General features: G+C 51.8%; 7 protein-coding genes across 7 annotated transcripts; 3 read left to right on the top strand and 4 right to left on the bottom strand.

Moving 5' to 3' along the window:
- Positions 1-971: 971 nt before the first annotated feature.
- ACET3X_009189 (uncharacterized protein) lies at positions 972-2125 on the bottom strand (the record flags this gene model as incomplete). The annotated part of the gene is made up of 6 exons (XM_069455356.1): positions 972-997; positions 1041-1261; positions 1312-1709; positions 1757-1839; positions 1889-1951; positions 2002-2125. The coding sequence occupies 6 exons, from the start codon at positions 2123-2125 to the stop codon at positions 972-974; spliced, it is 915 nt and encodes a 304-aa protein (XP_069303266.1).
- A 1621-nt stretch (positions 2126-3746) lies between these two features.
- Positions 3747-4256, bottom strand: ACET3X_009188 (uncharacterized protein; the record flags this gene model as incomplete). Its single annotated transcript, XM_069455355.1, has 1 exon — positions 3747-4256. The coding sequence occupies one exon, from the start codon at positions 4254-4256 to the stop codon at positions 3747-3749; it is 510 nt and encodes a 169-aa protein (XP_069303265.1).
- A 1067-nt stretch (positions 4257-5323) lies between these two features.
- Positions 5324-5648, top strand: ACET3X_009187 (uncharacterized protein; the record flags this gene model as incomplete). The annotated part of the gene is made up of 2 exons (XM_069455354.1): positions 5324-5461; positions 5523-5648. 2 exons carry the CDS (start codon positions 5324-5326, stop codon positions 5646-5648), a joined length of 264 nt encoding a protein of 87 aa, XP_069303264.1.
- A 2289-nt stretch (positions 5649-7937) lies between these two features.
- Positions 7938-8884, top strand: ACET3X_009186 (uncharacterized protein; the record flags this gene model as incomplete). Its single annotated transcript, XM_069455353.1, has 3 exons — positions 7938-8182; positions 8236-8459; positions 8748-8884. The coding sequence occupies 3 exons, from the start codon at positions 7938-7940 to the stop codon at positions 8882-8884; spliced, it is 606 nt and encodes a 201-aa protein (XP_069303263.1).
- Positions 8885-11054: 2170 nt separating this feature from the next.
- Positions 11055-12402, bottom strand: ACET3X_009185 (uncharacterized protein; the record flags this gene model as incomplete). Its single annotated transcript, XM_069455352.1, has 8 exons — positions 11055-11584; positions 11637-11746; positions 11797-11835; positions 11882-11902; positions 11958-11983; positions 12037-12074; positions 12308-12333; positions 12386-12402. 8 exons carry the CDS (start codon positions 12400-12402, stop codon positions 11268-11270), a joined length of 594 nt encoding a protein of 197 aa, XP_069303262.1. The 3' UTR covers positions 11055-11267.
- A 196-nt stretch (positions 12403-12598) lies between these two features.
- ACET3X_009184 (uncharacterized protein) lies at positions 12599-13505 on the top strand. Its single transcript, XM_069455351.1, has 4 exons — positions 12599-12649; positions 12781-13176; positions 13233-13319; positions 13374-13505. Exons 1-4 carry the CDS (start codon positions 12638-12640, stop codon positions 13401-13403), a joined length of 525 nt encoding a protein of 174 aa, XP_069303261.1. The 5' UTR covers positions 12599-12637; the 3' UTR covers positions 13404-13505.
- Positions 13506-13783: 278 nt separating this feature from the next.
- On the bottom strand, positions 13784-15342 carry ACET3X_009183 (uncharacterized protein; the record flags this gene model as incomplete). Its single annotated transcript, XM_069455350.1, has 2 exons — positions 13784-15068; positions 15260-15342. 2 exons carry the CDS (start codon positions 15340-15342, stop codon positions 13784-13786), a joined length of 1368 nt encoding a protein of 455 aa, XP_069303260.1.
- Positions 15343-15473: the final 131 nt, after the last annotated feature.

Genomic DNA, 15473 nt, shown 5'->3' with positions numbered 1-15473 from the left:
GAGTACATTAATCATAGGAAGAGGACTGCACTGGCATGGGCGCGACACGAGACACGCGCTGACGCACAGGCAGCATGATCAGCAATTCACCCCTGCAGTGAGGAACGGCACGGATTGCGTCTTGACGTGGTAAGTGCGCCGTCGTCACTCTTGAACCCCAATGCGCATCCCTGCGGACAAACGGGCCTAAGCGCCGCACTGGTACAGTTGGATGGACGTCTTGGTAATTCAGGTAGGAAATTGTGGAAATAGCATGGCGGATAGGGTGCACGGGATTTTAGAGTGGCAGCTACGTACCAGATGAGTGACTGCCGACATGAAGGGACCTGGGAAGGCGACGTTTTTCGGGCCATCAGTTCCGCGGATGCAGGAGACACGAGGACACTACCCAGCATCTCGCGATCTTGAAACACCGTTCACGAATCTATAGAACAATGATCGAGGGCAGACACAAGGGAAGATTCGAGAGATCCATGTTTCAACATGAAAATTTCGTCCGCTATAGGATCGTTATAACCTCGGGTATGGGTATATTTCATCATCATCATCATCCTCACCATCGTCAATACCTCGTAGCCTTGCGGGCGTCAACGGCGCAATTGGACTTAGCGTCGAGTTTGAAAACCTCATTGTTGGGGTTGTCGGACTCAGCGTCGGACTATCCATACTCTTCCAACCAAAACCCACATCTTTGCTCTCAACAAGCGTCGGTGCGGACCCCAGACTGCCCACACTACGAACCGTCTCTAACAGGTCACCCCTCTCGCAGGAATCAGCCGTCGCATACCGATCCAAGCTATTTCTTCGCGATCTTGGAAAGTAGCTTCGTTTCTGATGCCGTAATTCACCTGTGGTAACGACCCGAGGCGGGAAGTCCTGTCGGCATTTCCCCCGAATGCTGACGTCGCTCTTTGACCGCGTGGCCAGACTACTTGAGAAATCATCTTGTATACAGGGGAGAATCTTCTGTATCATACGGTTCTTTCTTGTGCAATGGCTGATGTCTGAAGAGCTTGATTTGTTCGAGTGTTGCCAATCACCACGAAACTCGCGCTCGACGGGCGTTGCTTTGGTTCGGAAGTTGAAGATCCATCGTGTGACGAGACCACGTAAGATTGGTATGTTGGCTACGATGATGGCCACGTTGTTTTCGATGTGGTTGATACAGTAGTCGATTGGATATGTCCAGTCAGGGTTGAACAATGTGTAAAGTCGGTCGCGGTACGAAAGGTAGATCTTGGCAGCACCGATTGCAGTGACACTGTATAAAGGTCAGTCATCGTGTCTGGGTAGCATATGGGTAAGGCCTACGCAAGACTGCAGGTAAAGACTACAAGCACCACTAGACGGGATCGTAGTCGAGCGCTCATCATCCTTCGCACGATGATGAACGGTATCGGAAGGATCAGAACATCGGTGAGCAGATTTGCGCAAGTGACCCAGATTAACATCTCCCCCATTTTGTGTCTGCCCATGCAGTGCAGTCCTCCGAAAGTTCTCGGTTTCCATGTGTTGCCCGTTAAAGGGGGACATATGAATATGTAGAGAAACCATGGTATTAGGGCACTACCAACAGTGAAGATCAGGATGGCGTAGAGCACTCGCTTGAGCCATTCGATGACGGAACCAGCTCGAAGGAGGAGAAGTATGATAGATGCTTTGACGAGCGGTAAGATAGGAATGTTCAAGAGATTGAACGCCATGACGACCTATGGTGGTCAGTAAACACAATCTAGCATGCTGAAGCTATACCTACAGCATAATATTCATCATAGTCTGGTTCTATCTTATCAACTGGCACCTGCCAGATGTGCATACCCACATGCCACATCTTCACGTCTATTCAAAGTTAGTCAGATTGAGCATCAGCGCCCACTGTAGTACTTACGTCGATGTGATGGCCCTATGAGGGCTATCGATAGCAGCAACGGAAGTATGATGAGCCAGTCATCTATCCAGATGCGTTAATATCGCTCACCCAAGATACATGGACCATCATACCCCAGCTCAACCGCAGGTTCAGTTTCCGCCGTGTGTAAATCCTCAGGATGACGAATATCGACGCCAGGAGGGGTGTGCCGTAGATGACCCCCAGGCAGGTGAGTTGGAGAGGGTAGGTAGGCATCTCGGGCACCTACTGTCAGAAACCTGAGGAAATCACGAAACCCACATCTCGCGCTGCTTGTGGGTGGGCAACCTCATATAAGCCTGGAAACAGGGTCGGTCAAGGGCAGCGCAACCCTTGTTCCCCTGTGTGTGTGCGCGCCCCAGGCAGGCACAGCCGGTCGTCTCTCTGGACGTCCCCCACAATTTGCATATTAACACTTTCAGAAATGAGTTAACCAGAGGCCTTTCTACTTGCCCCACGGCCTAGTCCGCCGTCGGTCACACTCACGTGGATCTGTTTGATAGCCACACTATACACCCGTCACTCAAAAGGCTTGGTGTCGCTATGGAAGCGGGTCGTATGCCATGGTGCGACGAACATTACATCGCTCCTCCCATCTACCTTGATGAATTCTCCTACATGAACAGCGAACCACATACGAGTTGGCTGGCTTCCGACACGTCGGGAATTGTGCAGCCGGACGGTATCAGCGTGGGCTCTTCCGCACTTTGGTTCGTGGCTGTCAGAGACGCGAGAAGTGGGTGTTGTGCAGGCGCCAATTGTTCTCACGCAACCTGGGGCCCACCAGCGCTAGGACGGAGGACTTGGTGTAACGCATTCTTCCTGGAACCTGGACTGGTCACCGCGCGTCGAGTAGCCGATCCCGGTTGTAGGCGAATCTGGGGCCGCCGCTTAAACTGCATGGCCCAATCAAGCTTACATGGCGTATGCATGCCCATAGGCAAGAGGACGAGATATGGGTTAGGCGCCGTTTGTCAATGTGGCTTCGGAGTTGGAGGATTTGTGGTGGATCACGCCGTGAATGCGTGGAGATTCCAGGAGCTTAGGCCTGTTCAACAAGTGTCACGTTCTGGGCATGTTTCGAGAAGACACATTTGGGTAACGCGCCCTCAATGCGACGGCGGAAACTACTCGGCCCAAGACCGTTTCAGGCCGTCACACTGACGTTCCCCGTGCGTGCTTATTCGACATCGCCACATTGAACACCTTCATTTACTATCATTGCGACAGCGGAGGTCGGACGAACAAGATCAAGCGAAACTGCCGACAATCTGTGCGTTCCTATATTGCGCCACCCGTGATAAGCCGCGCCGTATGAGGTCATTGGCTGGCGGGGCAGCTTCGTGTTACGCTGAGTCGTGAACGGAAAGGTAGAGACTACGATCGTGTGATGGACCGAGGTTTTCATCTCATGGGCGAGCCGAAGCTGATTGCATGCCTCCGTTCAGAGCGCGTTCGCGGCGCGTGTGAGGCCACAACACTCACACATGTGTGCCGAAGCAGACCCAGGGAAGAGCAAAAGTGCGAACAAGAGCGGACGATATGGGATCGTGGAGTGAAGCACGGAGAGTGCGTGGTAGAAGGTTCAAGTTATATTCAAGAAAAGACCGTTCAGATTAGCGCAGCGTTAGCCATCATCACCCGCTTGATGGCATCTTCGTCGCGATGCACAAGTTCAGCCTTCGCAGTAGAGTACACACTGTTATGACGCTGCACATCTAAGACGAATCAACGTGACGCCTTGGAACATGCCAGCAAACGTGTTTGAATGTTATCAAGAACTCAGTGTGGGTCGCCCATCTATCAAAGCCAAACACCAATCTCGCGTTGTCAACCTCTAAGCAGATGTCCTGCCCAATGCAAACGTCGCAATCATGTACGGTACTCCACTGGCCATGCCAACACCAGCCCCGCCGAGCATAGCGTGGCCCATGCTTAAAGGCAAGCTACCTCCCCGTGCAGCAAGCATGGCCCCGACAGCTCCTCCACCAGCGGCGCCAAGGGTAACCCAGTCTGTCTTCACCTCTCCATCATTCTCCAATATTCTCCATGACCGATCTTTCCACTCTATCTCCTCCCGGCCCTGCATGCGTCCCCAAGTCATGAGTGCACCAGCTGCTGTGCCTAGAACCAGACCGCGGCCAGTTGTCTTGAGTGTACGAGACAGAATCATGTTGTAGTCGACCGGTGTTTTGCGGGAACGGGCTGTGACGATGGAGATTGGGAACTGGAAAAGCGAAAAGAAGGAAAAGGACATGGCCGAAGCGCGCATGACGTGTAGGTAGAGGATGCTGCGTGCATATGGCTGATCTTCGGCGTATTGTGGATGTGGGAAGAGAGACGTCATATTGTGTACGTTTCGCGCGAATCGTCAAAGTTTGGATGCCACAATTGGGCGGGTGGGAATAGAGTCAAACGAAATCGAGTGTGATGTTTGATGGACGGGCCTTGGGGACTGGTGTAGACTTGTAGGGCCTCCTAATGCGCTATGAGATAAGCAGTTGACCTGAAGGATTTCTCTAGGTACACTCTGTACAAAACGACACAATTCATCTACGAGTGTGTGAGCATTCTCGCTGTCCTACGGCCCGACGCAGGAGTGAAGTCGGAGACAAAACGAAGCCGGTCGCAGTAATTTTCGGCCGTAAGTAGCATCGCTGCTTATAATCTGTTTACAATCCACTTGATTGGCGATTAGGCAACGGCCGTTTGCTACTAATGATGGTCCAGTAGTCCTGCGCTCGCATTCCGTGGCTTGCGGTTTTCTCAGGCGTCCTGCGCAGTTCGGTCTGGAATCTCCGTCCTCCGAGCCTGCCCAGCAGCGTTGCGTCTGCTGCTGGCGCACGACAACGTTGCCATACCCTGAGCTTTTTGGAGAGGGCGGGGGGGATGGTTCTTGGCATGATATGCATAAGAAGAACCTTGGAAGATTGCTGTCAAGTTAACAGGGAGATCCATGGCCAAGCCGATCGAGGGCGATTGTCTTCACAATATCGGCAAGCTCTCGTGCAGCCGTTGTCGAAAAAAGATGCCAATGAGGTGTTCGTCATGCTTCCCCGGACAACGCTTGTGGTTCCCACACGTACGGTGGATACTTGCGCAAAAGAGGCGGGGAAGGCGACAACAGAGCTGCGCAACAGCGATCTGACACGGATCGAAGCGTGACCATGCTTTGAGTCACGAGGAGTAAATCGGCGGTTGCGCATTGCAAGATTTCCAGGAAGCATTGCGCGTTGTTGTTCCAAAGCCGCCTGACGTCATTCCGCCTGTTGATCCATAAATGCACCACTGCAGCACAGACTATCACCAAGTTCGCATCACCTTAGCCCGACTCTAACGAAATCTACCATCGCCGGCTCCTAGCAATACGAAACAAACAAACAACCCGACCGAGATCCAAAACCAACCGTCATTATGCCCATTGGCCAACAAGAAAGCGGTGTGACTTCTGGTGTGAAGTTTGTCACGTCCACTGTAGGCAACACAGTTGGCGGCGTCACGAATACAGTGGGAGGTGTTGTTGGCGCACTTGGTCGAGGTCTTGGTGAAACGGTGAATCCGCTCGCACTAACTACATTGGAAACATACGCTGACTTCGGGCGCCTTTGCTTAGCTTGAAGGCGCCACAGGCAGTGCCGGTCGGCCTGTTGCGAGAGGCATTTCTGATGTTTCCACAAGCATTGAAAAAGGCGCAAACGACGTAGCAGGAGGCGTGAAGCGCGCTGGAGAAGGCAAATAAACATGGTTCAAAGATTACGCAAGAGCAGGAGAAGCCATGGCGATCTGAGGCTGATACTATATTGACCCTGCGCCATGCGGTATAGTTGGAGGACAGACTACAATACTACCAGCATGTGCTTTCGCGTAATCTAGAGGTACATATCTAGAAACGTACTTGTGACCCGCCAGTATGCTGCGCTAACTCCAATCCGCGTTGTAGGTATTGTGACCAGGCATGTGTCCAAAACCGCATTGCCGGACCATTGCGCCGAATTGTTCTGCGCTTACACGATGCAACACCTACGTATGGCTTCCCAGATGCTCAAGATTTCTGCAGCCAAGCAAACCAAAGGCTCTCTACAGGGTCATGACCGGTTCGGATGTGTCAGACCGAAAGAATATCTTGCCATATGCAGACACAAGAGCATCGCACGCAGAACATAACCATGGCGAAGTCCATAGTCAACCAGGTTCTGCCTCGGGCTTTCAGTCCAAAGGACAGCGAACGGAAGTAAGGAGTTTTTACGGAGACTAAAGCGTGGGTTGGCGCGTCACTATCCTATGGACTAGCTGAAGGGTCCATCCATCGTGAGATCGTGATCGCCGAGGCCGAATAACCTCACCAACACAGACCCAGTCGGCTCGGTTCGCTGTAATGCACTCGTTAATGTGCTAGCTGTACATATGCGTGTCTGCGAAGGGCAGGAGATGTGAGGGATCAGATGATCAAGCCCGCTTTCGTCACTCACTGAAAAGCCTCACGGTGGTACTGACGGAGTGAGAAGCTGCAATGGGATTGACTACTGATTGTTAGTTGTCCAGTACGTGCAGATGCCTAGCGCCACCGTTGCGGGATAAAGCAGTACAAAGAACGGAGAAGGGTAAATCCGTGTGACGTCAATGGTACGTCTGGCATGCGCGTCCCATGTCAGATACGTTCGACCGTTGCAACGTCTGCATCTCCACATCGTAGCCACGCGTAGTCTTGGTGTTTCGAAATGCCATGTTTTCATCGCACAGTATACGCACAAAGTTCGCCAGTCTTGTTTAACAATCCAAGTGGCGTCTGGGGTCAACCCGCCAACGAAGGCAAACGAGCCAACAGCAAGCGGCACACTATCAGTATGCAACCACAAGGCCAGCGTACCAGCCTCCCCCAGCCCGTCTTAAGCGTTCCCAAGCAACGGCTCCACTGAAGACGGTGGATGGGGCGGCTGAACACACTTGGAAAAGCGAAAGCCACATGTACCCCATAAATGTTACGCTAGTGCACGTAGGCGTCATTCCGAATCGGGAACCAATCTTTCACATCACTTAGGCATTTATCGCCTCGACACCAATCCCATCTACCACCATCCTTGCACTTTGCCTCCCAATAGTCCAATTGAGCGAGCTACATCCTCACCAAACACCACCCTGCAGATCCTCGCGGATGCCTGCCAATGAGACAAGATGAAGTGATGAATAACGACGCCCCGCCACACTCCACCTTGAGACCTACAGAACGCACGCATATTGCCCTAGGTCAGACACTAGGATGCACCGCGGAGCGATCGTCCCAAGCCCGCTGATACGAGGCTTCGGTTCAGCAACTGTCCAAGGTGTTGCATACCGCGGCAAAAGCTCAATACATTCGAGATTTGCATTACCCAGAATCTCATCAGTCGTGGTTACGAGCAGAAGATATCAATTGGACAGGCAGAAACTATTCATCCACAGCTTCGAATTCAATGGCAGCAATTCAGTACCGAAGTCAATGGCAGGCTGGGAACGAGGTACGTTTAGACGAAAGGCGGGACGGGCTTTGTTCACGCGCATTCCCACAACGACGGTGGGGAACTAAATGAGGGGTCGGATGAATGGGTATCCAATGACACAGCAGATGGCTCCGCAGCGTTCATCGTCACGGCGTGAACGAGCCTACTCCAGCCTTCTTTTGCTGCCGTCAGAAGCGTCGACGCTAGGCTGCGGTAGTTTTGCATTGACGCGTGGAGTTGATCCATGGCCTTGGCTCGAGTGCTGAGGCTTGTGTCCATGTCCGATCTGCGGTGGCCTGCTCGATGAGGTAGATTGAACCGACTAACTACTCGGCTGGATAATGCTATATAGCTGTCTTACCATCCCTCGTTTCTACATACCCAGAACATCACACACTCTCGTTGTTGTGGATACCAGCATCGTCGATAGTCCTGCTTACTTGTATATTTGAAGTGACTGATACCTCGTTCATCAGTCTCCTCCGCGTCGTTACTTACTCTCGCTGTCAAGTACGCCCAATACACTAATACCGACAAACCAACTTTCGAAAATGAAGTACTTCATTACTGCTGGCCTCGTGGCCGCCGTCGCTGCCTACCCCCAGGCCTCTTCCGATTCCGAGTGTGAGTCGTCCGTTGACGGCACCTTCGCCATCACCACAGTCAATGCTACGGATTCTGCCGCCAAGCGCAGCATCGAAAGGCGTCAGCTTGACGGCACACTTATGCTGTCGCTTGAGGATGGAAAGTTGACCGATCAGGCCGGCCGCACCGGTTACATTGCTTCCAACTACCAGTATGTGTCATGGAAAATTTGGAAGCGTTCGATCAATACTAACTTACCGTTAGGTTCCAGTTCGATGCCCCCGTCCAAGCGGGTGCCCGTGAGACTTCGGGCTTCGGTCTCTGCAGCAACGGATCCATGTCTCTGATGGGTTCAACCGTCTTCTACCAGTGCTTATCTGGTGACTTCTACAACCTGTACAGCCAGTCCACTGGTGCCCAATGCATTCCCATCCACATCCAGGCCACCATGTCCGAGGGCACCAGTGGTGTCTCCCAGATCCCCGACGGTCAGCCCCAAGCTACCTCCGCCGCTGTCACTCAAATCTCCGACGGACAACCACAAGCTTCCACCCCCGGTCCCGTCGTGACCCAGATCTCTGATGGTCAACCTCAGGCCTCTTCGCCTGTCGTGACCCAGATCTCCGACGGTCAGCCCCAGGCATCCGCCCCAGTTGTCACCCAGATCTCTGATGGCCAGCCCCAGGCTTCTGCTCCTCTCGTTACTCAGATTTCCGACGGTCAGCCCCAGGCTTCTGCTCCTCTCGTTACTCAGATTTCCGACGGTCAGCCTCAAGCATCTGCTCCCGCCAGCAACATTACCGGCAACGCCACCTTGCCTTCCATGCCTGAGTACACTGGTGCTGCCGCCACCGGTGCTGCCAGCATCGGTGCTCTCGCCGCCGGTTTCTTCGCCCTTTTCGCTTTCTTGTAAGGGAATCTGGCTTGAGTTCACTCGCACCACAAACAGGGGTCATGGTCGCTCCGACTATCATGTAATGGAGGTTAAATTGATGGATATTACGATTTCCTTGCGACGTTCCTTGATGATTGCACGCATATATGACATCCACGTATATACCTAATGCATAGGCGGCATGGTTTTGGATGATTGTATTCGAGAAAGGGACATGGCTTTGGGTAGTTCTATAGGTAATACGGCACCACCGTGTGCCGAAGATATTAATGCAATCCGATAACTGATGACATTCAAATCTGCTATCTTGTGGCGTCTGAAATTACTGGGCACAAGAATATTCACCTACAAGATTTTTCTCAAGTCCATGTTTTCCATTGTTCCATATGTTCATATCTATAACTTGCAAGCTTCACCCACGACACTGCCCTGAAGTACATTATTCGATTGTCTCTATATACACACCTCTACGTGCAGTTTCGCACACGTGTCTCTTCTCATTCATCTAGAGTCGTTGCTCGATTTTCGGGAAACAAGAGACGGTCTCCACGTTCTCGTTTTTTAAAAGATACACGTGGTATTAAACGCAATAGCTAACTATAAGATCAACTTCACACCTGGGCATCATCCACAACACATCAATCGCTCCCTCTTACACCTGGAAGACCATAATGATCCAACTAACAAAAGAAGTAAAATTCCCCTAGCCCCCGACAAAGGAACAGCCCATCGTCGCTGCAGGGAAGAAAACATCAAGGCCAACGTCATCACTACTCACCCTGCATGCACTCTCTGTACCTGTTTGCCTATCTAGGAACCTTAGCACATAGCCCGTCTGACAGCTCACTCCAGCAGCCACTAGTTGCTCAGAAAACGTGCCAAACGAACAAAGATTAGGTTTCAGGCCGCGTTATCGATTGACACGCATGCATACACTAAGTTCGTTGGGAGGATGCGCCGCCTGGCGCACTATTTGCAAGCGTGTCTTAGCAAGTACTCTTTAGTCCAAATCCGAGGTATTAATAGGTCCGACGTAGGGCTAGACCCGATAGCTATGGCGGTGCAAGATCATGTGTACCGTCTCTTGTTTCCCTCCATCTCGCTTCTTGGAGGGTCTAGATTGCGTGAGTTGATTCAGAGTTTTATCCAACGAACCAGTGTATGGTTGTTGCAAGTGCCGAGCCGAGGTCGTAAGAAATTTGAGAGTGAAAATGAGGGCATCTCCTGGAGTTGCTGAGGGATCGTCGCGCTCGCACCATGTGGTCGAGACTGAAGCTCTATCGAGACTGTCCAGGTACCTGTTCGCGGCCTCGGACTCATTTCTGCACGATCAAGCAGTGTAGTCTGAATGTTTTGCCTGTTCTCACGTCTTCGACCCCATTGCCCAAGGTTTGCTTATACTAGAAGTAATATTCAATTGGATGGTCATACAGCTGCGCTCGTTCCTTTTTGATGCCAACTTAGCCGCCAAACTGAACATTGCTCTGGATGATAATAGCGGGCTTGAAGTATGGCTGCACGTTCAACAGCGAGGTCTCCTAAGAGGCGGGTTATGGTGACGATGTTAGAGAGGATAGTAGTGGGAGTAGGTGTATCTAAAGATGCGCGCAGGCCTGCGAGGGATAGAGGTAAGAGATGCATAATTATATGTGTGTATGTCTCTCTCTCTTAGACGCTAGCATATACATGCTATTCTTACCTCTAACTTACAGTATCGCGAGGTAGTTCTATAGTATACCTTTATCCTATCTATAGTACAGCTATAACTTATAGACAATAAGCAACTCATAACTTCTAAAACACTATTATTACTATAGCTAATAACCTATATATAATTTATATATAGCTTAATAACCCTAAGTCTGAACATTGCTCTAAAGTTTGGACTTCGTAGAATGCAATCGCACCTGCGACCATCAAGTATATAACATAGATGTATCTATCAAATATCACTCTCGTCAGCATACTCGTTTATAAAGAAATCATTCCTTTGACAGTCCTCGCTACAGCACACTCACCTCGTATTTTCTTCTCCTTGCTCCAAGGAACTGTAGGAAGAATTCGAGAGCAGCATGAATCATCTGTCCGTGGTAATTGGGATGGAAACGGGTTGGTCGGAATCCAATCTACCAATGCGCTCCCAATTAGGTCTTGCACCATGCACGCCGCCGTATCAATTAGGCTTGCGCCGGACCGTCCAATGCTATATTATGCCAATACAAGTCTTGATATGTGCAATGTAATATTATTCCAAGAGCTAACGCCAACGCCCATAAGAGTACATCTAACACACGTTTAACAATCATGTTTTGTACTTGCATTTAGCTCAATCCCTCAGCAGAGCCAAAGTGCCACATGCTCATTCCCCTCTGTTCTCCTTCTGATCGCCGGAGTTTTGCGCCTAAACGTACTGGCTCAACCATCTGATGCCCTCTCCGTAACCCTGCCTCATGACCACACTGCACATGAAGACCTCGACCGGTCGAATACCCTCGAGTGGTACCTTGCCCTTGCCTGTTGTCTGGTATAGTCCAAGCGCGGAACGGAGCTGGTCCTCAGAGATGGCGTCGGGGTGGTCAATTTTGTTTCCGAGAATGACGAAGGGGGTATTCTTCAACTCCTCCATGGCGAGAAGAGCATCGAGCTCGGCTTTCGACTCGGAGAGACGCTCGTGGTCTTTGGCGTCAACGAGGAAGACGATACCAGAGACCTCAGGGACTAGAAGGGGGTCAATTGTTTGCAGAGGAGCGGAGGATCGTATTTGGCTTACAGTAATCGCGCCAGAGTCGTCGGGCTTGTGCGTGGCCTCCAAGATCGAAAGTTGTAAACTTGACGTTTCCTATTGAGAGCTCCTCGGAGGTGGGGTGGAGGGTCGGCTGGCTGGAATACATGTCAGCTGGCGTTATGAGCCAATACCACGCATGGCTTACAGGACAGCGACCCTGTCGTTCTTGAGCATATGTAGAAGCCTGGTTGTGTTAGTGGGAGCTCGCGTATCTAGTTGGGTCGCCATACGTGGTCTTTCCTGCATTGTCACTGGGGCCTAGTCAGCTACGTGTGTTCGAAACCGCTGGTATACGCGTATACATACAGGCCGAGGAAAAGGAGTTTGGCATGCTATAATGTTGTGTTAGCTTCAACAACGAAGTCTGAGCCATGCTCCTGCTTACCTTGTTCATGAGTCCAAGCGAGGACAGAACATCCCAAACTGTTGTACATTATCAGCACATGTTCAGGTATGATGCAATCAAGCGACTGATCCATCTGGCCGGTATTTATGGTGTATCGATGCCATGTGATGAGCCTAATCTTGGTAATTGCTAGCAAGGCGGAGCGGATCTTGGTCCGGAAGGAGATAACAGTATTATGCGGAGTGGTTGTACTGTTCTCGGTCTGTCGTGCTGCCGATATGTCCACGTTGGTCTATCCAGGCCGAGATACAGCAAGAGAGGGCAGTAAACTTACACCTGGCGCAAGATCAGTAAGACGCTAGCACAAACAGAGAACGGGGATGCTCACCAATCAATAATCCACATCTTTGCGAGAAGTACCTGGGTTTAGACTGTTGGGTGGGAGTATGACAGCACGTTGTGGAGGGTGAACAGGTGAGATCAATCGATGAATGTTGGGGGAACTTGGCCGCGATCGAGGGCGGAAGTAGAGTGGCCTGTGCGTCGTTTCCTTGGCAGCGCTGTTCCGAGCTCTCGCGAAGAACTTGGACATCAACCCTCCCGAACTAAACCCACCGCATCCCCGTCTAAATCCATCACAATGGCCGTCGGAGTACGTCAGACCCCTTCTAGGAGCCCCGTCGAAGCTCTCGAAGGCCCCATTGCTGCGCCAGCTGTAGCCCCTCGCCCGCAATGGCACCTCCGAATTGAAGATCAAGAAAACTAACATGCCCCCTCTTGTAGCGTAGCGCAGCCCTCAAGCTCGACTGGACCAAGCTGGGCACCCAGCTCGGCCTCAAGGGCCAAACCGCCGCTGCCCTCCAGTCCTTCAAGAAGCGCAACGACGATGCGCGTCGCAAAGTTGCCGTCCTCTCCGAGCAGTCCCAGACCGTCGACTTCAACCACTACCGCGGCATCCTCAAGAACCAGGCCGTCATCGACGACATCGAGAAGCAGTTCAACGCTTTCAAGCCCCAGACATACGACGTAGGAAGGCAGATCAAGGCCATTGAGGCTTTCGAGGCCCAGGCCGTTCAGAGCGCAGAGCAGACCAAGGCTGTTGTCGACAAGGAGCTGAGCGATCTCCAGAAGACGCTGAAGAACATCGAGGATGCCAGGCCGTTTGCTGACCTCACCGTTGTACGTATATACGGTTACGAGCAAGTCAGACACAAGAGGCTAACCAAACGACACAGGACGAGGTCGCGGCTGCTCAGCCCGAGATTGACAAGCGCACCGAGCAGCTCGTCTCCAAGGGTCGCTGGGCCGTTCCCGGCTACAAGGCAAGTTTCTGGAACCAGCAAATGGCCTCTGTACAACTACTAACAACCCCGCAGGAGAAGTTCGGCGATCTGTCTGTCCTCTAAGCATCTTCTTTCCGTGTAGCCAAAATGTACGCGATCTGGGTTGTATTACCTACGTATTTGTGAATAGTTCCAGAGAGTGGAAATGCACCCTAGATTCTGACTATCCTTGTCATTGTGCCTATGCGTTTCTCGAATTTTGCTTACATGCGAAACAGCTTGAGAATGATGTGCCACAGTTATGGCATATCCCACACTCACATTACACGATTTGGCACGGCTTCTGCTTAAAGTGTTGTATTTCATTACATGTGCATCGAATACTGCGAAATACCGGTCCTCCAAGCAATAGTCGAGTCACATCGCTCTAGTGCCATTTCGGAAACGCCGCCCAATGCTCGTCAAATACCCTTGATCGTACACACCAAGTGACCCCATCTGCACTACTCGTCATACTCCGCATCTCTGACACCGCAAAAGTCACTGCCAAAGCAATTGTCCACCATGTACCACACCCGCCAATACAGACTCGCACTGTTCATATCGAAACTTCCGTCTTCCTTTCTCGGCACATGATCGCCTATGAGACCCTGCCCCGAACCAATCACCCAACCAATGACAGGCAACGAGCCAAACGTTTGCTGCCAGCGGGGCTTCGCGGGGAGGAATGCCTTTTCTTGTGGAAGAAACACGGCAGGTTTTACGTTTGCGCCTTTGAGTCGGAGGGTTGCGCGTTGAGATCGGGGGTTTAATGCTGTCGTGGTCGCGCGTGCGGGGATGGTATTGGGATCGAGAGCTTGGTGTAGTTCTTGTGTTGGCGCGGGTTCGGTGGGCATATCGTCCATGTGGCTTGGGAAAGCACCAGTACCACTTCTGCTACGTAGCAAGGCTGATTCGGTGTTTGCTCGAGGTACAAGGGTTTGCGGTGCTAAAGGCTGGGGAGCTGTTGCTGTGGCCGATGAGGCTGTTGCGGAAGACTGCGATGCGCCGCGTAGTCCTAATGTCCCTGAAGATATCGTGTTGGGTGATGCGATCTGTGACATGCCTCCCTCTGCACGCAACGGCCTGTCGCCACCTTGCGGTCCTGTCCCCCTGTACATCTCCGCGTGTACTATGTAGCCGTGAATGTTCTTTCCACTATAGTGACAGGCGCGCTCGGCAGCCTCTGCACTATCAAAGGTGACCTTGACCCAGTGGTTACCGCCTATGTATGTCTTGATCCTTGCCATGTATTTTGGTTCCAGAGACGGGTAGTAAGACGAGCGTTGCGCGGCTAAACTGTAACCGAGTCTGGGGTTGGGTGGCTCGCGGTCGTATTCTTCGTAGATCATCCCGTTGGAAACCTTCTCATAGTGTGCTATTGCCTCCCATTGCTGCTCAGCCCCAAAGCCGTATAGTATAACCTCCTTGGGTTCCTGCGCAAAAGTGGCGTTGGTAGACGCGCCCGCAGCGAACGAGTTGCCCAGTCCGTTGCTCGCATCTATGAGGTTTGGCGCCGAAGCTGTTTGGGGTAGTGTGGTGGACGGTCGCGCAGATACTGAGCGCCGTTTATCTTCTTCTGCCTTGAAGCGGCCGAATATGTCGTCTTCTGCGCGCTGGTTATGGAGTCTTGCTTCGTCGGCTGCATTGTTGGCGCCCAATGGCGTTTTCGCCCGTGAGGTACCGCGTTTTCGTGCTTTGCCAAAGGGTCCCTTCTCTTCTGGAATGCGCCGTTGGTTTTGATCTGAACTATCAGGGATCGATGTTAGCTGTGAGCGCGAGAATATGGGAGTGTCGCAGTTGCGGTCGTCCATGGTGGTGAAGACGAATGAAGAAGAGGACGAGCTTATGTAGACTTCCCTCGGGTCTTCTCCGTCACCGTACTAGGCTCTTCCAGATAAACAATTTCATTTGGCAATGGCAGTGAAACAGTGACTTACTCCGCAAACTCATACGCCCACGGTAGCTTCCTCCCTGTCGAGTCGAAGGCGCGCTCAGAATCTGGCACTGCGTGGACCTGCATCTCTGAAGCTTTTCACCCGATGCTTCTTTGAGTTTTCACTTTTCGATTCGCCGCGAAAGCGCGTGGTGTGGTAATCTCGTCTTTTGTTTATGCGACGAGAAGACAGGCGGAAAGTTAGCGCGAGCCCCAGG

Source organism: Alternaria dauci, chromosome 9 (assembly GCF_042100115.1).
Source record: "Alternaria dauci strain A2016 chromosome 9, whole genome shotgun sequence".
Classification (NCBI taxonomy): Eukaryota; Fungi; Ascomycota; class Dothideomycetes; order Pleosporales; family Pleosporaceae; genus Alternaria; species Alternaria dauci.
The sequence above is the reverse complement of the archived record's forward strand: the minus strand, read 5'-3'. Positions and strand labels throughout refer to the sequence as shown.